A 26,502-nucleotide genomic window follows, 5' to 3' on the forward strand; every position below is an offset into this window, starting at 1 on the left:
TACATTTGAATGTTCAAAGAAGATGTAGCGATGATCAGATAATGATTCCTCATCTGATACATGCCAATTCGTCAACTCGTGACTGATTCTATTCGAGCAGAGCGTTATGTCTAACACTTCTTCTCTATTAGAAACCATGAAGGTTGGGCGATTGCCTATGTTAAGTAATCCAAGGTCTGTACTACTTAAGTATTCCATCAGACTGGAGCCTCTCAAATTGATATCTGAGCTGCCCCAGATGATGTGATGAGCATTGGCATCACTGCTCACAATCAGCGGAAGGCCTTTTGTTACGCAGTGTACAACAACTCGTTTGAAGTCATCCGTTGGGGATGGTTCATCATGTGGTAAATATACCGAACAATAGACGTATTTCCTGTTGAGGTCACCAACAGAAACATCGATTGTGACAGCACATACATCTCTGGTAGTTAACTCAGAAATGAGTGTAGCAACGATTGCTTTATTTATGAGCACGCATGCGCGGGGCATGGAGCGCGAGTTTGCCATTTCAAGTTTGCTGAAAGTAGCAAAAACTGGGTCCACAAGGTTACCTAGATAGAAGTTTCCTCTACGAAAGTAGGGTTCTTGAACTAGCGCCACTTGGGCTGCACCATTTTGCATGAGTCTGCAAAGATTGATCGTTGCTGTTCTTTTATGCTGAAGATTGATCTGAGCTAACCTAACCGTAGCCACTACCCAAACTAGGCAGGATTAAGCTTTTTGCAATCTCAGCACGAAAAAGACCAACAACGAAAAAACCAGATCGGTATCTATTCAAAGTCGCCAAAGGCGAAAGAGCACAGAATACACTGTGTAAAACGCATAATGCAAATCCATATAGGTGATAATTTAAATTAAATGTCAACATATTCATAATCCCACCCTTATTAAGCCTCAGGATAGAGACTGAAGAAGGGCAGCCGATTATCTCGGAGAAACACAAGGTCACCTGCACCATTGCTCCGGGTAGCACAGGAAGGACTCAATACTGTGGAGGGCGCCCTGGTACCCCACAGGCTCCGTTAGCGGTTAGGTTTTATTTAGACCCCCCTAACCATTCATTCCTAGGCACGGTACGCATCACACCATAAATTAGGGGTCACCTGTGAGGTGGACTTTTACCACCGGAACAGGCAGTCCGTAGTGTTAATTCTTAGCCAGTTGAAACAACCGCTACCGACACTACGCGGCTATCTAGGCTGCTCGGGAAAAGGAGGTTAATATTGATGATTAACTCCTGACGTGCCCAAGCAGCCGTGTGATTCCCAGTTCCTAGTATCAGGTATCAGAAGGGCGACTTCAAAGGCATTTGGGAGATTTGTGCCATATTTGAGTCTATTTCATCATCTATCTGATGGGAGAGGAAAGTGAAGGGAAAGATGGGAGGAAAAAGGAGTGGGGTCCCTTGAAGAGGAAAGATCGCATAAACGAAATGAGAGCATGTATCTCCATACCACAATGGGTTCGAACAGCGCCCTGAAAAGGGTTCTTGCAAAACGCATGAGCGTAAAGAGAACCTATAGCTCATTACCCCAGCGGGTTAAGGTTAACAGAATGTCCTGAAGATTCAGAATTCAGAATTCAAGAACTGAATTTAGAAGCAGTTTCACTTAATAAGTGTTTACCAAGCAAGCGAAATCGCTATTGCAATTGCGTGAAAACTGGACAGTTACGTATCAGGTGATACGAAGTTCCATAATCGGAATCACAGCTATCATCAAAAAACCTTAATTCTGCTTTGTTAAACATTTTGCCATCTTTGGGGATTGCTCAGTAATGTACAATTTTCTTTGACGGCATGACTCCAATATGGCTTATTCCACTATTGATTGTGCTGAGTTGCCGCCCAAGAATTGCTGAAGCTTCACACAGCACTTCGAAATTGGAATAGCTGGTTTAGGGCCAATGGAGTCATGCGATGCTCCGTTACGAGCTAGCTTATCATCCAATTCATTTCCAGGTCAGGTACAAGGTTACAGAGTTGAATGAATTCAGTTCCTCAATTTGAGTTCGACACGCGATAACAAGCTTCAACCTTGAGTTGGCCGAAGCAAGAGCTTTCATAGTACCAGGACTATCTGACATAGGTACTCCTTTACAAATAGCCAGACGTCCGCTCTTCACGTGAAACTCCCTTCCCCTGTGAAAAATTTCCTATAAAGAAAGTGACAAACAATAGTGAGATCGCTTATAGCAAGGACAATTGTATCCCAATTCACCAGAAGCGGAAACATCCATATCACTAGGATTTCCAATGGACGGAGAGATTCCATGAAATTTGTTCACAATCAATTCCCAGTTTGTGGAGTATAAAAAATGCAAAGTCTGCGAATTTACATTCAAATGTTCAAAGAAGATGTAGCGATGGTTAGATGATAAATCATTATACCATGAAAGATGAAAGGGTGATTGCTTAGACTTAATCAATAATGCAAGATCTGTATTATTTAGATATTCGATCAGACTGGAGCATCTCAAATTGATATCTGAGCTGTTCCAGATGCTGTGATGAGTATTAGCATCACTGCCAACTATCAGAAGAAAGCTTTTTGGTAGGCAATGTTCAACTTGTTTGAAATAATCCGTTGAGGGTGGTTCAGCACGTGGTTTTTTTTTTTTTTTTTTTTTTTTTTTTTTTTTTTTTTTTTTTTTTTTTTTTTTTTTATTAGTATCATTTCAAACATTACATTCATTTCTTATATCTAGGTGTTCTGTGTTATTTGACAACACTATCATCCTAATTTGGTAAAACAAATCTAAGATTTTATTAACATTTTGTTAACAAGATATTACATTTCATTTGCCGTAGCAGTTCAGATTTTTTACAGGTGAGTTGATTTCACCTGCTTAAAAGAGAAAAAAAAAAGTTTTTAATATACTTAACCTAACTTAACCTAAACATATAACGCATTAATCGTGGCAATAGAAGATTGTAACGATTTTTGCCTGAAATTATTGATTATTTTATTTGACATTTGTTCCAATGTTTCAACATTGGATATCCTATGTAACTCATTGGTACTATACCAGGGAGGAAGCCTCAGAATCATTTTCAAAATTTTATTTTGAATTCTCTGCAGAGCTTTCTTCCTGGTATTACAACAGCTAGTCCATATTGGTACAGCATACAACATGGCTGGCCTGAAAATTTGTTTGAATATCAAAAGCTTGTTCTTAAGACAAAGTTTTGATTTTCTATTAATAAGGGGATAGAGACATTTTACATATTTGTTACATTTGGCTTGAATGCCCTCAATGTGATTTTTGAAAGTTAAATTCTTATCTAGCATGAGTCCTAGATACTTAACTTCATCTGACCAATTTATTGGAACCCCTCTCATCGTGACAACATGTCTACTTGAAGGTTTCAAATAAAGAGCTTTTGGTTTATGTGGGAATATTATTAGTTGAGTTTTGGAAGCATTAGGAGAAATCTTCCATTTTTGCAAGTATGAAGAAAAAATATCCAAACTTTTTTGCAATCGACTACAGATGACACGCAGGCTTCGTCCTTTGGCGGAGAGGCCTGTGTCATCCGCAAACAAAGATTTTTGACATCCCTGAGGTAACTCAGGTAAGTCAGATGTGAAAATATTGTATAATATTGGTCCCAAAATGCTGCCTTGGGGAACACCAGCTCTTACAGGAAGTCTTTCAGATCTGGAGTTCTGATAATTAACCTGAAGTGTATGATTTTACAGATAACTTTGAATTATTCTAACAATATATGTTGAAAAATTACTTTTATTTTTAATTTTACGATCAAACCTTCATGCCAAACACTGTCATCAACTTTTACGTGTAACATCGTAAATCGTCGAAGGTCCATGGCGGAATCCGAACTGTTCATTGGCAAAAATTGAATTTTCGTTGATGTGGGCCATCATTCTGTTCAAAATAACCTTTTCAAAAAGTTTACTGATGGAGGAAAGCAAACTGATTGGACGATAGCTAGAAGCTTCTGCAGGATTTTTGTCTGGTTTTAAAATTGGAACAACCTTAGCATTTTTCCATTTGTCAGGAAAATATGTTAATTGAAAACATTTGTTAAATATATCAACTAAAAATGATAAGCTACTTTCTGGAAGTTTCTTGATGAGGATGTAGAAAATTCCATCATCGCCAGGAGCTTTCATATTTTTGAATTTTTTAATAATAGTTCTCACTTCTTCCAAATCAGTCTCCCAGGCATTTTCGAAAACGTTCTCTTGATTGAGAATATTTTCGAACTCCTGAGTAACTTCATTTTCAATTGGACTAGTAAGTCCTAAATTAAAATTGTGCGCACTTTCAAACTGCATAGCAAGTTTTTGAGCTTTTTCGCAATTAGTTAGTAATAATTTGTTTTCCTCTTTCAATGCCGGTATAGGCTTCTGAGGTTTTTTCAAGATTTTAGATAATTTCCAAAAGGGCTTAGAGCCGGGGTCCAATTGAGAAATTTTATTTTCAAAATTTTTGTTTCTTAAATCTGCAAAACGTTTCTTGATTTCTTTCTGCAAATCCTGCCATATAATTTTCATAGCAGGATCACGAGTGCGTTGAAATTGCCTTCTCCTCACGTTTTTAAGACGGATCAAGAGTTTAAGATCATCGTCTATAATCACGGATTCAAATTTTACTTCACATTTTGGAATTGCAATGTTTCTGGCTTCAACAATGGAATTTGTTAAAGTTTCAAGAGCATTGTCAATATCAATTTTAGTTTCTAAAGAAATGTTAACATCAAGATTAGAGTCAACATACGTTTCATATATATTCCAGTCGGCTCGTAAATAATTGAAAGTGGAGCTGATAGGATTGAGAATCGCTTCATGCGATATTTGAAATGTAACAGGGACATGATCAGAATCAAAATCAGCATGAGTAACTAATTGGCTACAAAGATGACTAGAGTCGGTTAAGACCAAGTCAATCGTAGATGGATTTCTAGAAGAGGAAAAACATGTGGGGCTATTAGGGTATTGAATTGAGAAATATCCTGAAGAGCACTCATCAAATAAAATTCTGCCGTTGGAATTACTTTGAGAATTATTCCATGACCGATGTTTGGCATTAAAGTCACCAATGACAAAAAATTTTGACTTATTGCGAGTCAATTTACGCAAGTCAGTTTGGAGCAAATTAACTTGCTGTCCAGAGCATTGAAAAGGCAAATAGGCAGCTATGAAAGTATATTCACCAAACTGTGTTTCAACAGAAACACCTAAAGTTTCAAAAACTTTAGTTTCAAATGACGAAAACAGTTGATGTTTTATACGCCTATGAATGATGATTGCAACTCCCCCACATGCCCCATCAAGTCGATCATTACGATAAACAAAAAAGTTAGGATCTTTTTTAAATTTGGATCCAGGTTTTAAATAAGTTTCGGTAATAACTGCTATATGCACGTTATTAGCTGTAAGAAAATTAAACAGCTCGTCCTCTTTACCATTCAGAGAACGAGCATTCCAATTTAAAATATTTAAATTATTATTTGGATCCATTAGAAAAACGTAATCCAATAACAATTTTATTTGTAAATTTTACACCTACTTGGACTGCTTCAGTCATAGTGGTGGCTTTGAACATTGCATCAATCATTAGATTCAATTGTTCAGTTAGAAAATTAAAATCAGAGGCAGACATATCATCTGATGATTTCCCATTGGAATTTTCGGTAGACGAAGAAGCGGGGTAGGAGTTACCTGTGGCGGTAGGGTTTTTTCCATTTGATTTGAAACAAGTAGAATGGGTACTCATGGAACGAACAGGGGAAGAGTTCAAATTACCTGCTACGATATCGGCAAAGGATTTACCGTGGGTAGATACATTCGAAATTGAAAGATTCGAACGGCTACCCGACGGATTAAAATTTGTTTGTGAATGAGCATGATTATGATCTTCCTGGTGGGTATGATTCCTAATCAAGCGATCGTTAACTGAAAAATGAGCATTGTTCGATACTCTACCAGGCAAATTCCGGAAACGACCGTTATCGTAACGGATATTATCCTTCATCTGCTTGGCACGAGCCTCAACGACTCTTTTGCGTGAAATGCATTCCCAAAAGTTAGCTTTGTGAGGGCCCTTGCAATTGGCGCATTGAAATTTTCTGGTATCTTCTTTCACAGGACAGTCGTCCTTAGCGTGAGAAGAACCTCCGCAAATCATGCATTTAGCATCCATTCGACAATTTTTTGTACCATGACCCCACTTTTGGCACCGACGGCACTGAGTGGGGTTCTGGTAATTTCCTCCAGGTTTCTGGAAATGTTCCCACGTCACACGGACATCGAACATAAGTTTAGCTTTTTCTAAAGCTTTAATATTATTTAGTTCTTTTTTGTTAAAGTGAACTAAATAATATTCTTGAGAAAGCCCTTTCCGAACAATGCCAGATTGGGTTCTCTTTTTCATAATGATTACTTGGACTGGGGAAAATCCAAGTAAATCATTTATTCCATTTTTGATCTCTTCAGGTGACTTATAGTCACTTGAGAGACCTTTCAAGACGACTTTGAACAAACGTTCAGTTTTGTCGTCATAAGTAAAAAATTTGTGCTTCTTCTCTTCAAGATATCTGAGAAGAAGTTCGCGATCTTTAAGAGTTTCCGGCAAAACGCGACAGTCTCCTTTCTTTGCGATTTGGAAGGAAACCTTGATTCCCCTAATGGAGTTCAAGATCTCCTGCCTAAATCCCCCAAATTCGGAACAACTGACCACGATAGGCGGCACTCTTTGCTTCCTCACTTGAATCAAAGAGCCTGGGCTAGAGGCTGCTTCGATTTGGTGTTCGGAAAATTTGTCTAGAGCATCGAACTGATTGCTCATTTCAATACAATTATTCATTTCACCCTTGGAAGAAACTTCGCATTCCGGGGAAGCGTCTTTTCTTCCATTCTTGCCACGTGTAGTGACAGTTTTAAAACCCACTTTTTTGGAAGGAAGTAGTGAATTCAGAGATTCACCCTTCCTTTTGTTAGTTGTTGATACCATGTTTAGTTAATAAACGAGAAAGACGTGACCTTCGAGAGGTTTTTTCCCTAGACGGTGTCCAAGAAGGATTACCACCGCTAGCTTTCGCCAACGGGTCCAACGAAAAATCGAAGGCACGGGTCCAAACAAGGATCGTAAAGGGATCAATAGTAGAAAAAATAGTACTGAAAAGTACTGTTTAAGTAGCACTGAAAAGTACCGTTTTTAATTTTAGCACTGAAAAGTACTGTTTTTGTAGCACTGAAAAGTACTGTTTTATTGCTTTAGGTAGTTTTTAAGAAAACTTCCAAGAGCAGAGAGAATTCGTGTACGCACAGCACGAAGGTACGATGCGCACTGTTCAGCACGTGGTAAATACACCGAACGATAGACGTATGTCCTTTTGAAGTCACCAACGATACCTCATTAGAGTGGTTCAAAAAATCGTTTGCACTCCACACCGCTCATTCGATTCTAGATCAAATTCTGAGTGTCCTCCCAAAATTTGAGCTCATTCGGATGAAAACTGAGACTGCACAAGCCGTTTAACGTTTATATGGGAATAACTATGGGAAAACCAAGCAATTCAGTCAATCGGTCATAGTGTTCATAGAAACGAGTTTCTGGTCACCTCTTTCACTGTTTTGTTTTGATTCTGCGTTCCATTCCACTTTACTCCGTTCCATGAGCTAAATGACGTTTGCACCATTTTTAATCTGAACGATGTGCAAATTAGTGGGGTACCGTCAAGCTACCATTCACCGTGCATTTAAGAAAAATTTGCACTTTAAAAAATTGCATAACTTTTCCAAATAACTTGAAGCGTACTAGAATACCACTACGTTGCGTGCAATTATATAATAATTCATGGAAATATCTAAAACTAGTGATGCATAGCAAAAAAACACTCAAAAATTATGTTTGGAAATGTCATGTTAAGGTCGCCTCGTACCGTTCTATGTCACCACTTACCGTGTACACAAGTGCACCATTCACCGTGCGTATAGTTTTCGTCATGATTTAATTTTGTATCTTGAAGATACGTTGTCGATGGAGCAACTGTGTTGCTAGTAGTGTGCGCACTCATTTTTAAGAGTATTCAAATCTTCATTTACAATAAAAATCATAAAAAGTTTAAAAATTGGCTCAATTAATTATTTTTTCATCAAAAACGTTATAAGAGGTTTGACTGTATTTTCCAAACCATTCCATATTTAATCACAAACTAAATTTCAAGCAGTTTAATGATGACATAACAATAAATCTAACATTACCGAATAATTTCATGCCTTTCACACTAACGCACTGTAATAGGAACCATAAATATTGAAAAGGATCCATTCACCGTGCATTGTGGTTTCGAATGAAACACAATAAAAAATTCTAATTTGCATAAAATCTCATTGCTCATACGATGAAATACATCTTACTAATAGTATCCACAGTGAAAACTTGTTGAAATTTAGAAAAATTTCATACTGTATTGTTAAAATGAAAAATATGATTTTTTACATTTTTACTAAAAGTGTTGAAAAATCTCATTATCAAGGATGGAAATCTAGTGATCATGACAAAATAAATGATGCATCGCGGTTGTTCTTTATCGTGCGATCATAGCAATAACGATTAAGGCCGCACGGGACGTCATCATAATCACCCTATCCATTTCAAGAAGCAAATCCTAAGAACCACTCCATATATCGATGCAAAAATGTATCACTATGATTCTATATATGTAGTGCACAACCCGATAAATTGTCAGCTTCATCGGTTCACTAAAACTCGAGATTTGCTTCCACAAAGTTTTGATGATTATTGTTAGAGTGAGACGAAAGATAGGGAAAATAACACGGTCTCCCGTGTCCCCTTAACCATTAGTCGTCAAGTCCTAACAACAAACTCCGCTCTGTGAAAAATGAATCGCTCGGCATGTGTGCTAACGATCAATTGTTCGCAAACCAAAGTCATAACTTTTGGGGGATTTTTACGTTTTTATTCCGCGATCTACCTTGTGGTGTGTCATTTAAGATTCGAATGTCAATCGGGTATGGTTTGAGTGAAAAATTATGCCGTGAACGCGTTCTGATTCATCTTAATCGCGACTTGTTACAACATCCGACAAACGGTTTGTCCCGCGACAAACAGTGCATCGGATGCTCCATTTATCCTTACTATGCGCGCGTGATGAGCTGTTCGAATCATGCTTCTGCAAGAGCAACGGCCCTCTTAGACCATTCAAATACTATGTTCTTAGTCGTTAGAGGCGATTTTTTTCCATCCTTGCTCATTATCAAACAGAATGCTCATGATTTTGACTACTACATAAACTAGGTTTTTCAAAATGCTTTGTGACAAAAGCTAATTCATTTCATCAGTTTTATCTCATTTTGCTGACAACAGAATAATTTGTGAAAATTGTATGAATATTCTGTAGGAATTTGTATATGTGCACGGTGAATGGAGGCCGCACGGTGACTGATGATTTAACGGTACAAATTAAAAAGTGTTCAGGTTAAATGTGGTCAAACCAACGGGGGTACCTACCCGGTAGTTGTTTTCATGAGCATACTTATAAGTTCACGGCAATTCGCGACTACGAACAAAAAGAGATTCAACAAAACACTCACACCAACGGAAAACCTCGTAAGGGGTTATGTACAAATTACGTCACGCTCCAAGGGGGGGGGGGGGGTTGGTGGTCGAGCCAAGCGTGACAAGCCTTACAAAATTTTCGGAGGATTCATACAAAAAGTGTGACAAAGAGGAGAAGAGGGAGTGGAAAAAGTTGAAATTTTACGTGACATAATTTGTGTACCATCCCTAAGAAACTGTCATCGTGTGCGTGAAAAAAGCAAAGAATATCTCTCTCCTTATTTTTCTCACAGAAAACCGATGAGAACATCAGCAGTACAGCAATTTACAAAAAAAAGTTTATTTTCATATTTCAAAAGTTGTCTATCCCACAGATGTGGATCAGTGTAAGAGGAGGAACCTCATTACTAATCAAACGAGTTCATATACAATAGATCAGAGCACTACAACAGTTATTCATTTGCTAAATTCTGGACAAACATTTCAAAAGGGCACATCGACATTGGTAAACATTGGCTTTGCAAGGCGCTCTTGAGTCCAATTCAACTCAAACACGCTCACCAATACCAATGTTATGGATTTTATCCAGGTGGCGCGGATAATTGATGCGTGACACTAGTGCTCTCTTTTACTCTCCCGCTGTTCTTATGCAGTGCAAATAGTGACGTCACTATTTGCGCTGCATAAGAACAGCGGGAGAATGAAAGACAGAACTAGTGGCACGCATCAATGATCCGCGCCACCTGAGTAAAATCCAATACCACTATCAGAAAGATCGACGAAAAATGGCCGCGATTTCGTTGTTGTGTCGCTGCAAGCACTCTTGTACACTGAAACAAGCGTTGCAGTAATGAGAACCATGAACGTGTGTTTAAATTTACTATTCCAACCACGATTGAGCTATCATGAACGCTTTTTATTTGCGTTTTGTTCCTTCTCAATCCAACCGCGTCGATAGCCGAGCGGCTAGCGTTCGCGCTTGACAATCGCCAGATCCTCGGTTCGATTCTGGTCTGCTGCAAGTTTTTAACCACGATATAGTAATTTTTACTATACAAATGGTGCCATGGTAAAATTGAATGCACAAAATATTCTAAATAAATGCGAATTTAGTCTGCACAAATCAAGTGGCGTTGTGTATTTAATTTAACCCTCTGATATAGTATTTTCAACCGCAACGCTGTTCTCAGTGTATGAAACTAACTAGATCGACACGACGAAAATCGTTGCGAAATCGCGTCACTGTGGTTTAGACACGCTCATCTACATGTAGCGAAACAGCAACGAAACTGCTGCGATTGCTTGTCGCTGTCGCCGTAAAAAAAATCGAAACTTTCAGCATTCTTGGAAGGAAATGATATTTGGTATCTGATCAAATTCGCCCCAATTCGTGATCAATTTTCCCACGGATTACAGTACTTAGTACAACAGTTGTGATTTATATGCTATACACTCTGAAAAAAATCATGTGATTTTACGTCTTTGGGATGCACATAAATAAAAGAAGCGAGCCAAATGACGTGAATTTGTGTCACATTTTAAATACGATGATGTCTGATTCGGGAAATTTCTATCATAGTGGCATCGTTTTCATGTCCTTCATCATGTAAAATTACATTTTTAGTTCAATACATCATTCAGAACACATTCTTACGTCATTTCATCACTTACATCATGTGTCATTCAGTCATAATGTGAATTACGTCCGCAGTGATTTTCATTATTTTAAGAGTGTATCATTTTTAAAAGCGGTACCTTATTCGGGGTGTAGTTGATCGATCACGTACCCACTGTACAGACTGACAAGAGAGCTTGCATTATCTGATACCTACCGCAATCCAGGGGGAAATTGATCACTGGGTTGAATTTGATCAGGTCGGTACCAAAATACATTTCCTCCCAAAGGTGCTGAAGGTTTCGTTAGCACCACAGACATGGTTTCTAGTTTATAGATATCTAATGATGATTTTGAACTATTTCATTTTTATTAAAGTCAATTTTGCATAGAAATATTTTCACTTTTTGAAGGTGTAAGTAATACAGTTGGAAATGTCGGTGATAAACAATCCACTGGTTAGCTTAAATATTGTGGGTTTCGTGGCCGTTTGGTTAGTGTTACCAAGCATTTAGCCGCATCGAGTCAAGGAGTGTGGGTTCGATTCCCGCTTCAGTCAGGAAAACTTTTCGTCAGGAACGTATTTCGACTGTGCCATTGCTTGTCCGTTATCTAGTGTGGTGCTTCCTTCAAAGGACAAAACCGTCCACTGGAAGCATTAACGTGTCCGTGTCTTCAAAAAAATATGAACTACTGAATTCATTTTTATTATCATGCAGCATTGCAAGTGTAGTTGTTTACTCATAAAACTGTTTATTCTCAAATAATGTGCTTATTTCATGCACGGAAAAAAATCCGTTGCCGGAATCATGAACAAAAAGTCATGAATTCATAAAATTTTCTCTTTCATGATATCATGACTTAAAGTCATGAAATCGTGACTATTATGCACGAATTTGTATGCTCAGGGCGATACACAAATCTAACTGTAATTTTCTTTACCTTAGTCAACGTGTCTCATGGCGATCGGTGATGTTTTCTAGTGAAATTATAAAAAAAGTTTTGTTTTTGAAAAAGTTTAAGTTCTTTGGAACCATGTCATCATATCGATGACATTCTTGGCGAAATTTCCGTGAGTTCCCACATTGTTCCAAAATGCACTTACTTCTTCCTGACTATGCAGAACCGGGTAATGTTTGACTTCGAGCAAAGATTTTGCTTGACAAGCTCGTCGACGATTTAACTGTTTGGAAGTGATGTATTCCTCACATCTCATAACAGAGCAGCTCACAAAAGTCCTTCGGTGGCCGAATGTTCCAGTTCCACTTTCAACATCCGCGTCCTTAAAAAGTGTTCCATCACTCATGCAATCCACCAGCATTTTGTGAGCCCAGGAACAATTTGCCAATTCAATTGATGCTCGAAACAACATTTCGCGTACAAACCAAACCGACGAATGTAAGCGCTGAAGATGTGGCACTTGTTATGTTGACGTTTTTGGAAGGTTTTCACGGTTTATTACGAAACTACCGGCACAAAAACTGTAACTATTTTAATCTTCATTTTATTTGTTTACAAATGGCAACTACAAACTGGGATCTTAATTGACGTATAATGCCTGTTTTCATGAAATGAGTTCATGATTCAGGGATGCCACTTTTCAGCACCAAAATCGAAATCATAAATGATAGGCATCTAAATACATGAAAAGTGCTCATGTTTTCATGAACTGTGTTCATAATATCAGATCCTGCATCATGATTTCATGACCGAAATTGCCACTTTTCGCATAAAAAATAGGAATCATAAATGACAGATGACTAAATTCATGAATAGTGCTTATGTTTCCATGAATTTTATTCATGGTTCCAGCATACATGCTTCATGATTTGAGGATTTATATTGACATTTTTCTTCGCTAAAAATTGAAAACGTAACGTACAGCCGGCGTTACGGTAAAATGCTTCATTATTTCATGACTTTTGGTCATGGTGTATTTTCATAACATGAAAACACACCTTCCTCCCGAATTTTATTTCATGAAAAGTCGATTACATAAACTGATAAAGATCAATAGAGTAGGGTCGATGTACCAATAGCCGCATAGCTAAGAACAAATATTCGTATACAATCGAAAAATAACGATAGCGTCCTTATTTTTACATCATCTGAAAGCTTTTTATCTTGGTTTTATAGGAAAAATATGAAAACTACGAAAACTCGTATGTTTGTATTTATTATCGCGTGGGCCACTATAGGAATACATGAGCCTATAGTAGCACTATTTCCAATTTTTGTTCCTATAGTAGCACTAGCACCACGGCGTTGGCAAAATACAAATCCAAACCGTATTTTTTACAAAACTTTTATATTTTTCCTTTACAGTGTGGATCAAAAGCTTTCGTTTGATGTATAAAAAGTTCTTAATTCATCAATAATTTCGTATAATAAAAATAGTTTCTCTCAGTAGTGCTACTATAGGAACAATAGGTTCACTATAGGCTCAAGGGAGCTCAAATATTAAGCAAAACTAATTATTTCGATCATTTTTTGAACAAAATCAAGCTGTGTATAAATGGTACTTAGATAAATAGCTCCTGGCCTTCATGTCAAAAAATATTTTGAAATGATTTATAGCGAAACGGCCGTAAAAAGCCACTAGTGCGACTATAGGGGACTGTCTACTAAGGGAACACTGACCCTACTGATTTTGTCGAAATTTATTTGACAATATTTGAATTCTGAAGGATAACACAACAGAAAGTTGTTAAATAGTTATCAATTTGCCTCAGAATTACGGTACTCTTGATTTTCCTAAATTCGGTTTGACATTCATAATAATAATAATTATTCGGAATTTCCTTTGAAGTTTCTTTTGGAATTTCCTTTGAAGCTTCCTTCGGAATTTTATTCGATATTTCATTCGGAACTTCCTTGGGAATTTTCTTCGGAATTTCCTTTGGAATTTCATTTGAAGTTTCCTTCGGAATTTCGTTTGAAATTACCTTTAAATTTTCTTCAATTTCTTTTTTTTTTTTTTTGAGCTTCTTCTGAAGCTTACTTTGGAATTTACTTCGGAATTTTCTAAAGAATTTTCTCTGGAAATTCCTTTGGATTTGCGAAGTTCCATCGGAAAAATCTTTTTAGTAAGCGTCCTTCGAAATTTTCTCTAGAGTTTCCTTCGGAATTTCCTTTGAAATTTGATCTGGAATTACCTTTGGACCTTCCTTCGGAATATTATTCGAAATTTCCATTGGAAAGACTTTTGAAGCTTTGGAATTTACTTCAGAATTTCATTTGGAATTACATTCGAAATTTCCTTTGGAATTTCCTTCGACATTTTCTTTTGAATTTCCTTCGGAGTTTCCTTCGAAATTTCTTTCGGAATTATCTCTAAATTTCCTTTGAAAAATTCTTTATAATCTCTTTTGAACCCATGAAGAAACATCTGGAGAAAATTCTAGGGATTTTCCTGGAGCATTCAGATAAATTTGTGGAGGTACTTCAAGTGGGATGAAATGAGCGAATTTCCTGAAAAAAAAATCCGAAGTAATTCGAGAAAAAATCCTGAATTTGAAGAAGAACTCAAAGAACTTCCTGAAGGAACTTCCTGAAGGAACTTCCTGGAGGAACTTCCTGGAAGAACTTCTTGAAGGAACTGCCTGGAGGAACTTTTTGGAGAAACTTCTTGGAGGAACTTCTTGAAGGAACTTCCTAAATAATCTTCCTGGAGAATTTTCTTGAAGAAATTTCGTGGTGAAACTTCCTAAAAGAACTTTCTAAAGGAACTTCCTGAATTAACATCCTAGAGGACCTACCTGAAGGAACTTTCTGGAGAAAATTTTTAAAGGAATTTCTTGGAGGTAAATCTTGAAGGAACATCCTGAAGAAACTTCCTAAAGAAATTCAAATGAACTCCAGAAGAACTTCTAGAGAAAATCAAAGGAAATTCATAAGAAAATTCTGAAGAAAATTACACAGTAAATACCGGAAGAAATTTCCTAAGGAAATTCCAAAGGATTCTAAAAAAAATTCCAAAAGAAAGCAGTTTGTATCATGATATTATAAATACAGTCGACACTCCACAACTCGATATTCTATAACTCGATATACTCTATAGCTCGATGGATTTTTCGGTCCATATTATTTATATTTATATTTCCATACATCGTGCTCTACATAAGTCGATATTTCTATAACTCGATATCTCCACTAGTCGATGTTACGTGAGAGGTAAATTACTCTCCATAACTCGATATCTATTTAGAAATCCCTTTTTTTCGTTGAATCTTGGACTAATTTTTGTTTGGGAGTGAATAAATACTTGCAAGTTGCAATGAAAGTTAAAAAGCAAAAAATAAAAAAATACTGTCGGTAACAATAACGTGATTTTTTGAGCACATCGAAGAAAAAATCAAAATAATTATTTGTAAAATACTATCAACAAAATGAAATTACTTTCTTACAGAAGTGATCATAACTGGTCAAACATTTCAAAAGGCACATCGACATTGGTAAACAATGGCTTTGCAAGACGCTGTTGAGCCCAATTCAACTCGATCGCGCTCACCAATATCACTATCAGGAAGAGCTGGAACTTCACTCAACACCGAACTTGTAAAACTTAAATGAAGATTTTGTTTGAATCGAAGTTCGTTATTGAAAACTTGATTTCATTTTTCATCTGACTTCAAGTGCTATCAGCGACCGAACCTCCTATCAAATGTAAAAAAACAGCATTTTCTTCGAAGCAGCTACCTACTTTGTGCTAATCTACATATTATATCCCGTGGTCTAGAAACGCTTCTCAGAAAACCGCAATCCACGTCGCTTTCGAAACCCATCTGAAAAAATCCTATGATGCGACAAAACAGTCCTCAGAAACGAAAAAAGCTCGCTCTTCTCCACATTCAATCATCGTGCCGGCAAACCGAGCGGCAAACGGAGAAAAACGCTAGATGAACCGTCACCGTCATGCTCGTCTTCCTCAACTTTTACTGTGTATGAAAATTTGAGTTTTTTTTACACTCTCAGTTTCACTTCCGGGCGCCACCATTAAAATATAACATATAGCGACTTCTTCAGTCCAACGTTGGGAGTGCTATCGAAGCAAGCCAAGAAACATTTTACTCATCCCTGCACCATGATGGCTGATTACCAACCCTGCAGAGCATTTTAATGATGTTTATCCCGTTTAATGAAATCTCTATTCTCTGATAGCTCTCCACTCGGCTCACGCACATTGAATCCTACTGGGAATGGTAAATTTATACGATTATGAGCTTTGATTGTTGTGCTCCTTTTTCATGCTGCTCCTCGCTCAACGTTGATGATAGTCATTTATATCTATGACACTTGAACCGTCAATTGCCTGTCACTTCTGTCGAATGAGATCAATAATGGTGGTATTTTTCATCTCTGCTCCCTTTCACAATAGGCTCGTAATCTTCTCGGACCCGGAAGAGTAGCACCCGTAGGCAGCCCGGCAATGAGGCGAACACGACGCGGACGCTACTGGCACATGGGAATCGTTTTCCTAATATATTCCAGTTTTCACGCATACTCCGCTACGATTGGTAACACTGCAACGACCAATGCTGACTTCGATGAGCTGTCGGAATCGGAAATTCCGGCGTCGAACGAATCGCCGCTGTTCTACTCTACGAGCACCGTGGAACCCGGCGAGGATGAAGAGGGTACCACCGAGAGCGCAACGAAGGCCACATTTACGCACCATGGCCATCCGACATGGCGACCGCGGAGGGAGAACTGCACTCCTCCTGCAATAGAGCAGTTCCCACGGCCTCTGATGGGGCCAAGCGTGCGGAGACATGGTGGATTGGTTCTCCACGTGCTAGTGGCCGTATTTACCTTTCTGGGATTGGCCATCGTTTGCGATGACTACTTCGTTTCCAGCTTAGATAGGATCTGTGAAGGTGAGTGCTGTGGATTGGTGGTTGGTGCTAACGGGCTTGAAACTAATATTTCGATTTTATTTGTAGAATTGAAACTGTCGCCAGATGTGGCTGGTGCTACATTCATGGCAGCGGGCAGCTCGGCGCCAGAGCTGGCAACCGTTGTGATAGGTGTATTCTTCGCAAAGGACGACATCGGTATCAGCGGTGTCATCGGTTCAGCTGTGTTCAACATCATGTTCGTGATTTCGGTGTGCGCATTATGTTCCGGAACTGTGCTGCAGCTGAATTGGTGGCCTCTAGTGCGAGATTGTGCCTTCTACTCGATCTCGATCCTGGTGATGCTGATAGTGATCTTCAACGATGTCATCTCTTGGGTGGAAGCACTTATTATGATGCTGTTCTACGTCGTCTACTGTATTGTGCTGAATTTCAACAGCCCGTTGGAAAAGTGGGCTCATACTTTGAATCTTCCTATTAAGCTTCCAACTAAAGAGGAACAATCTGCTCTGGTAACCTACAAAAACCTTCCAGATACGACTTACACTCAAGGTCAGCAGGCGGGTGCTGTTGTTGAACAGCAAGAACAACCACCTCCACCGCAACCGCAACCTGTGGCCGACCAAGGCTACATGGACCCTAACGCTAGCTGGGATCCAAATGCTGCGTGGGGAGAAGGTGGTGCTGCCGCTCCTCCTGCTAACAACTATTCAACAAATGCCTACGACCCAAATGCAGCGTGGAGTGGTCAACAGAACTACGGATACGATGACCAGTACGGACAGGACCCGACGAATGCTCCTCAGCAAGCTGCTCAACCAGTGGCACAAACAACGACCGTCACCACCGGAGCTATTCAACCGACTGCCGATGATTACTACAAACCGAAGGAACCTCGGCCACAAGAATCGCACAATCCACTGGAGAAACCAACCGAAGGAGGTCCGCTTAAGCTGGTCGCTTGGTACATTGTGTATCCGATTCACTACACGGCACGTAAAACGATGCCCGACTGCAAAACGGAGAAGTATAAAAATTGGTACCCTTTCACCTTCCTCGTGTCCATGATCTGGATTTCATTCTACTCATACTTCATGGTGTGGATGATAACGATTATCGGCTCGACCCTCGGCATCCCTGATACCGTCATGGGACTAACGTTCGTAGCAGCCGGTGTTTCCGTCCCGGACGCCCTTAGTTCCATCGCGGTCATCAAGGAAGGTTACGGCGACATGGCCGTCTCCAATGCCGTCGGTTCCAACGTGTTCGACATTCTCATCTGCCTCGGTTTGCCCTGGTTCATTCAGACGGCCATCATCAAACCGGGCTCGCATGTCAATGTCATCAGCAAGGGCCTGACCTACTCGACGTTGTCGTTATTGTCCACCGTGGTTTTCCTGCTAGTCGCGACCCACATGAACGGCTGGAAGCTGGACAAACGGCTCGGTATCGTCTTGATGATATGGTACCTTATCTTTATCACCATTGCCTCGCTGTACGAGCTCAACTACTTCGGCCAGCTGAACCCACCGGAGTGTTTCAGTGAGTTGCCTTGAATCTTTCTCGTGTGGTGAAACATGCTCTAACCAATTGCCTTATCTTTGTTTACAGGCCTCTACTAAACGCCGGACGTGTGTGGTTCCAGCCGTCATCTGTCAATTCACCATCACCCTCTCTCTGTCTCTTTCCCATGCACTCTCAAGACTCGCACACACCTAAGCTCACAGACTTTTCTTTACTTCGAGTAACGCATACCAATTAATCTAAGCCGTATCCCAGTGTTTCCTGTTCTGTTTTCTAGGCTAAGCAAAAATGTCAATCCGGGTGCGTCAAACTATCCGTCTCCCTCTTATATGTCTCTGTCTGTCTGAGTCTGTGTATGTGAGCAAACGCGGATGTCACAAAATCACGACGAACGGTACGTCTTAAAATCAACCTCTGTCTCTCTCTGTTTGTCACTTAACCATGCACTCACTGAATTGTGTATTCTCTTGAACAAACACCAACTGTATTGACCAGCACCCTACCGGATGAATTGCGCTAGCCAATAGCCACCGGGTACCGGTTATTGTTCCGTTCCAACTTTACCGAATGCTTCCTTGATTACTTCTGTTATTGTTCCAATTTTTTATTGTTTATGTTCTCATTACTGTTCTAATGATTGTAGCTCAAATTTAACCAAACACGCCTGTAGTTGAAATCTCTTTTTCTATAAACTTAATTATTTCGTCGTAGACCGTAATAGAATAGCGTTAGTTTTTATTTTAATAACGCCTGATTCGCTTGCGCCAGTCTTTCAAACTCGATGATTGGTGCTAACGGTCAGTGCAAAATGTGTTCTAGAAGTTTAGTTTTCGTTAACTTTTTTTTTCTCATAGAGGAACGCACTCTGGTGTAACGTCCCACACAAATGTCACCAATTGTAACTGCGTAACCTGTAAATACACACCGTGTAATGGACGACAGATGAGAGTAAGCAAAGCAAAACTAATGTGAATACCGAAAATCGAAATAATTGGCTCTGCAAAATGTAAAACATTGTACAATACCTATAAACAAAAAAACAACAGTAAGATTCTAGTCTTGTTTGAGCCAACTCTCTGTCGTCGTGTTGAATACTATATTTAGCTTACATCTACTAGTTGCTAGTACCAATAATCGAGTAAGTATACATATTACTATGAACAAAGAAATGCAAACAAACAGTATGCTTCTCACTGATTAGTCTGAAACTTTGTTGAAACTGACAATATTTCTTCGGGTAGGTTTGAGTTTACCTCTGATGTTAGCAAAGTACGAGTTATCTCCTCATATTGTTGAAAACTATCTCCAAGTTAAAACCCTACCTAAGTGCATGTTTAGCCCTAATAAGATAAGACTTATGTTATTACAATTCGTTGCTTATTGTTTGACTAAACTGATATAGAACAAAATTAGACGTAAGTCCAAATGAAATTCAACCCAGAACAGCGAATATTGAACAAAACATTAAGAATGGCAGAAGAAGTTTACATAAGAAATATTTAAATATATAGATATATTTACCAAAGAAGATTATCAAACGGCATAGCAAGTATATCGTTAAGTGAAACCAACCTTACCCTATTTAGAACGTTATCGATTGATGAAAACTCCACAAACGAAACTTATTTACTGTACTCAAATCTAAACAAACTCAAAATAATCTTTTGGTCAATCGTGCTGAATGTCAACAATGTTATATTTACACTAAAATTCACCATCACTGACGGTAAAACACTGTCACCTTAAACCAAACTACGTATTTCGATTAAACCACGAGAGTAACTGTCAACTGTTAGCTGTCACAACACCCCGACCCCAAATCCAACGTTTGTTATGATTTCCTTCGCTTCCCCTCTGATCTTCCGACGACGACGCGGCCGAGTGTTGTCACTGCTGTCAAAAACGAACACGTGGTTGGCCTACTTGGATGCATATCATGCCACGTGCGACTCCGATGGCTGCGTTCTGATGGAACAGATTTTACCGAAACCAAAAATCGATAAGCAACCAACATGGATTATAGATTTCTACGGAACTTTGTTTGATAAAATAATGATATTGCGATTGATTTTCATGACCGGTATCGTATCATCTAGTCACATTCCCGACATAGCGGATTATATTAACATTTAAGACTGTAAATAGCAAGCAAAAATCCTGATGAACCGAATCTAGAACGGGAGCTGATAAGATACCATTGCAACAGAAACTGCACGTAACGATGATTTATACGATTAATGCAGAAATTGTCACCGCCACAGTTAAATAGAGATATTACACACACACCTTCATTCGGATTAAAGTTTGCATTGCTGTGGCACCGATACAGAAAGCACTCATACACATACTTGAGAACCTAAATTACCAAAAACCCTCTGACAATAGATGTTTACAAAACATACAATCTACTTCCTTCTCAACTAGCTTGATAAAAATTATCGGTTAACTATCATAGGGTTTGACCATTCGAAAGGCAACGTTTCAATTGTTCCCTGTAGAGGAAGTAAAACAAAAGAGAAGTGTGCTCATACAACACCCAACACTTAATATTAGTGACAAGAGCGCAAACCGAATTCCTCTAAACTAGCAGCCAAAACGCAGAAAGATATTGTCAATTTCGAGTTTTCTAAAAACCCCGAACATACCCGCAGAGCAAACGCAAAGGCACTAATGCAAAAACAAACCCATTCAGCCAAAACTGCAAAGAAAATGTAAACAAAAACTGTAACATCGGCGACAGCCTTAAGTCGTGAACCAGAACGGTGAGGTTAAGTGTTATTTTTCGTTTTATGTAGTGTTAACTAAATGAGTCATAGTAAGTCTACGCGATATATAACTACATTAATCTGTCACCAGTGTACCCTTTTGCGAAAGGAAATAGAAGAGTACCACAATCAATACTAGAGAATGGGAAAAAATATAAGCATAGATATTACAATTGCACAAGAAATGAAGGGTGAACAAAAGAAACCGAAACACTCCAGCGCTAGAAACAAAACTATATTGAATCGCAGAAGAACGGAAGAACACTAATCAAGCTTCACTATACGTGTTTGTGAAAATTCATCAAATTAAGTAACTGAAATGAGATTGGAAAACGAAGAGAGTACCAAATTTAAACTTGCTATTATCCAAAACAACAATAGAAATGTTCACAGATTGCCCTTCAACAGACTTAAAAACACACATACAAAAACCCAGAAGAAGAAAAAATCTCGGAACAAGGTCACACATACACACAAGAACATTACACAAACACTGAATACCAAAAATTCCAGTCAAATGAAATCCCATGCAACCAAACAGCCACAATGAATACCGAAGAAAAAAAATCAAGAGAACAAAAACAAAAAAATGCTCATACCATGAGATGTTAATTGTTGAGAAGTTAAATAAAAATGTATTGAAAATCTAGCGAGTGAATGACTTTGACTATTCGTGTAATATCCGATCATCACCATTATTTTTTGTAAAATTCCACCAACGACGAAATTTTGCTCCTCTCCCTCACATTAATTCGTTTTCATTTGAAAAGCTATCGTATCTAGCTTTGGAATGTGAAATCATTCCTTAGCCGAGTGGTTAGAGTCCGCGGCTACAAGGCAAAGTTGTCTGGGTTCGATTCCCGGTCGGTCCAGGATCTTTTCGCAAAGGAAATTTCCTTGACTTTCCTAGGCATAAAGTAACATTGTTCCTGGCAACTTTGGCAACTGTGGTGAGAAGGTGAGAAGCAGGCTTGTCCCAGAGAGGACGTAAAGCCAAGAAGAAGAAGAAGAAGAATGTCGATCGTAATAATCACGATTTTCACAAATTTCGTAGTTTAAATATTTTTGTAATGGTTTATTTATTTGTTAATTTGTCTCATTTCGCGGCACATCAATAATATTTGTAAAGTTTAATTTTCGCTTTCCAGTCAAAAATTCTTTAAAAATTCTAGCAAAACAACTCACTCCCAATACATTTCCTCTGTGATTTTTCTACGAACTTTTCAGGTATTAAACCATTTGCTTTGAAGAGATTCCTATTAGAATTCCTACGGGAATTTCTTTATGAAATATGTTTGTAGTTTTCAGAACTTTCTCCAAGAACTCCTTTTCCAGTTTTCGCTGATTTCGTCCTGGGATTCCTACGAAACATAATTCCCAGACTTTCTGATTTCACCAGAAAATTTCTCGATGAATTTCTATCGAATTGCTAAATACAATCTCTTGAAGAATTCCACCAGATAATGCATTAGAAATTCATTTGATCATTTCACTTGGAAGGTTCTCTACGTACTTATTACATATAAATACCAATTGTTAGTTTAAAGTATCATCCAGTTGTTTATTGAAAATTTGTTTAGGATTTTCAGGAATAATTGTGGATTTCTCAAAAAAAAATCTATGACTCTTCCGACGACGACGCGGCCGAGTGTTGTCACTGTTGTCAAAAACGAACGCGTGGTTGGCCTTCTTGGATGCATACACATACTGTGTTCAAAGGCAAGCGACACATCAAAAACTTTTTTTTTTATTCTTGAACAATCCGGAGATTTGCATTTTGGAAATATTTCTTATTTTTTTCGCAATTTGCATTTTGAAATATTTTTTCGGGAATTTCGCGGAAGAATTCGTAATATTTTTTTTTTTTTGAGAAAAAAACTATTTAAAGGATTTTACAGAATAATTTTTAGTAGAACTTTCAGCCAAATAGCTCAGTATTAGATTTGACCGAATCATTGATTTTAAGGAGGAATTGCGAGGGAAAACTAAACTATTGAAAGATTAAGTAACATAAGTAAAAAGTAGACATGTATACAAGGAATGTCCACGAGGAGGAATTCGATTTGAAAATATGAACAATATTATTTGACTTATTTCCAAGAGATTTTAAAAGTTCTGAAGCCACCCTTCAATATGCCTTGAGGAAATTTATTATACTTAAATTCTATAAATAATATCAAAGTTTTTTGAAAATTTTTGCTAGAAATCTATTGGAAATTCATCAAATAAATTATGAAATAATAAGTTTTCTTGGAATTTATAAATTTATGAATAATAAATTTATTCATGTGAAAACTCTATTTTGTTACATTTTTCACACCTGGTTAAATTTCAGCCTCTGAAAAAAAACTTAGCGATGCCAAAATTTCTTGAAAGTTAATCCTTGTTTTTTGACAAATAAATTCGCTATGTATTGTCCGAGAAATTCCTTTAGTACTGTCGACTCTCCTCATCTCGATGTTCTACATCTCGATATCTCTCCCTATGTCGATGATTTCATAAGTCCCTTCAGTCTTCACAGATTCTCACTTTCCATATCTCGATATCCTCCCTATCTCGACATCTCCATATCTCGATGTGTTACTGTTGATTTTTTGTTCTCAATTTTCTCTCCAAATGTCAATATGACCAATATCGAAGGTTACTAGACCAAAGTTTTGGGATTCAAAACAAATTAGGAGCGCAAAATGACGTCTGTTTGTGTACTAATTTCTTGGCAACGGAGTGTTTTTCAATCTAGTATTCATCAAAAATTTGTTCTTTGTCTCGATCTCTCCCTATCTCGATGGTCTCTTCGATATCGAGTTGTAGAGAGGCCACTGTAATTCTGTATGTTTTTTGATTAATTTTTTTCGGACATTATACGAGTTGGATTTAATCTATGAATTTCTTCAGAGAATTCTCATAAGCGAAATCATCATCACCGGGAACCTTGAGCAGGGTATCCTCCAGAAATAAATAATGCAGTGAATATGCTGTATTATGCTGGAACAGCGTTATTTGGTAACATAAAAAAAAAACAAATTTTAGGAATGAAATTTCCAGGATATTGACGCTTTTTTGTACCACGGTATTTTTTTCAACGGAAACGTCGAAAAATTGCGCTTATCGCTATTTCTAACAGTAACCATTCGATCGTCAGCCGAAAAGTTAAGCTTTTGGTTGTCGCACGGTTCACCGAAGTCGGAACCGCCACGCTGTAGCGCGCTGATGCTATGTGAGACTATAGCAAGGTTTCCTCACTATACAGTCACCCCACAGTTATGGATCAACTAAGGGTCATTTTTTAGAATAAAATATTATTACAAATCATGGTGACGTTGTACAAAACAAAATAACCTTCCTGACAATGCCGAATATAGTTGTTTTCTGGAATACACATATAAAATCGCGGTTATTTACGAAAAAGTGTCGATTTCGATAGAAATTTCAAACGTTGTCCATCCCACAGATGTTGATCAGTGGAAAAGTAGGGTCCTTATTATGGATCAAATCGACTCATATTATGGATCAGAACACTATAAAAGCAATTTATCTGTGTAGTAAACGAATGGTGTGATAGTGAAAGCATACGTTTTGGCGTTTCTTTCGGAATCGTCTTATCGTTGATCTTATCCCCACAGATATGAATCAACGATTCTATGAATATGGATGACTTTTTTTTTCTTATGGACGAATAAAATATGCTAGAAGATGTTATGATTGATTAGGATGCTGTACAGGTTTATGGTTCACGTAGATAAAATGTGTTCTGCGTAATTTCTACTCTATTTGATGATATCTCGCATAATCTGGGATAACGCCCTAAAAGCCATTGGTAACCACGTGTGTAGCTCGATGTTTCTGAGCAAATGAATGTATAAACATCCAAACCAATACCACTGGCAGGTAGATTTTTTTTTTTTTTTTTTTTTTTTTTTTAATTTCTTTATTAGTATCATTCCAAACATTACATTCATTATTTCTTATATCTAGGTGTTCTGTGTTATTAGACAACACTATCATCCTAATTTGGTAAAACAAATCTAAGATTTTATTAACATTTTGTTAACAACATATTACATTTCATTTGCCGTTGCAGTTCAGATTTTTACAGGTGAGTTGATTTCACCTGCTTATAAGAGAAAAAAAAAAGTTTTTAATATACTTAACCTAACTTAACCTAAACATATAACGCATTAATCGTGGCAATAGAAGATTGTAACGATTTTTGCCTGAAATTATTGATTATTTTATTTGACATTTGTTCCAATGTTTCAACATTGGATATCCTATGTAACTCATTGGTACTATACCAGGGAGGAAGCCTCAGAATCATTTTCAAAATTTTATTTTGAATTCTCTGCAGAGCTTTCTTCCTGGTATTACAACAGCTAGTCCATATTGGTACAGCATACAACATGGCTGGCCTGAAAATTTGTTTGAATATCAAAAGCTTGTTCTTAAGACAAAGTTTTGATTTTCTATTAATAAGGGGATAGAGACATTTTACATATTTGTTACATTTGGCTTGAATGCCCTCAATGTGATTTTTGAAAGTTAAATTCTTATCTAGCATGAGTCCTAGATACTTAACTTCATCTGACCAATTTATTGGAACCCCTCTCATCGTGACAACATGTCTACTTGAAGGTTTCAAATAAAGAGCTTTTGGTTTATGTGGGAATATTATTAGTTGAGTTTTGGAAGCATTAGGAGAAATCTTCCATTTTTGCAAGTATGAAGAAAAAATATCCAAACTTTTTTGCAATCGACTACAGATGACACGCAGGCTTCGTCCTTTGGCGGAGAGGCCTGTGTCATCCGCAAACAAAGATTTTTGACATCCCTGAGGTAACTCAGGTAAGTCAGATGTGAAAATATTGTATAATATTGGTCCCAAAATGCTGCCTTGGGGAACACCAGCTCTTACAGGAAGTCTTTCAGATCTGGAGTTCTGATAATTAACCTGAAGTGTACGATTTGACAGATAACTTTGAATTATTCTAACAATGTATGTTGGAAAATTAAAATTTTTCAATTTTACAATCAAACCTTCATGCCAAACACTGTCGAATGCTTTTTCTATGTCTAGAAGAGCAAGACCAGTAGAGTAGCCTTCAGATTTGTTGGAACGGATCAAATTTGTTACACGTAAAAGTTGATGAGTGGTCGAATGTCCATGGCGGAATCCGAACTGTTCATTGGCAAA

The 26,502-nt window shown here is 37.9% G+C and overlaps 1 protein-coding gene across 1 annotated transcript in view; it reads left to right on the plus strand.

The window, feature by feature from the left end:
* The window catches only part of LOC5564607 (probable sodium/potassium/calcium exchanger CG1090), a 96,021-nt gene extending 74,061 nt beyond the window's left edge, over nucleotides 1-21,960 (plus strand). Inside the window, exons 2-4 of the mRNA XM_021857687.1 lie at nucleotides 16,545-17,043; nucleotides 17,110-18,564; nucleotides 18,634-21,960. Coding sequence (XP_021713379.1) covers nucleotides 16,596-17,043; nucleotides 17,110-18,564; nucleotides 18,634-18,644 — 1,914 coding nt within the window. The 5' untranslated portion in view covers nucleotides 16,545-16,595 and the 3' untranslated portion in view covers nucleotides 18,645-21,960. The remainder of the gene's footprint in view (nucleotides 1-16,544; nucleotides 17,044-17,109; nucleotides 18,565-18,633) is intronic.
* Nucleotides 21,961-26,502: the final 4,542 nt, after the last annotated feature.

Source organism: Aedes aegypti, chromosome 1, assembly GCF_002204515.2.
Source record: "Aedes aegypti strain LVP_AGWG chromosome 1, AaegL5.0 Primary Assembly, whole genome shotgun sequence".
NCBI classification, from domain to species: domain Eukaryota; kingdom Metazoa; phylum Arthropoda; class Insecta; order Diptera; family Culicidae; genus Aedes; species Aedes aegypti.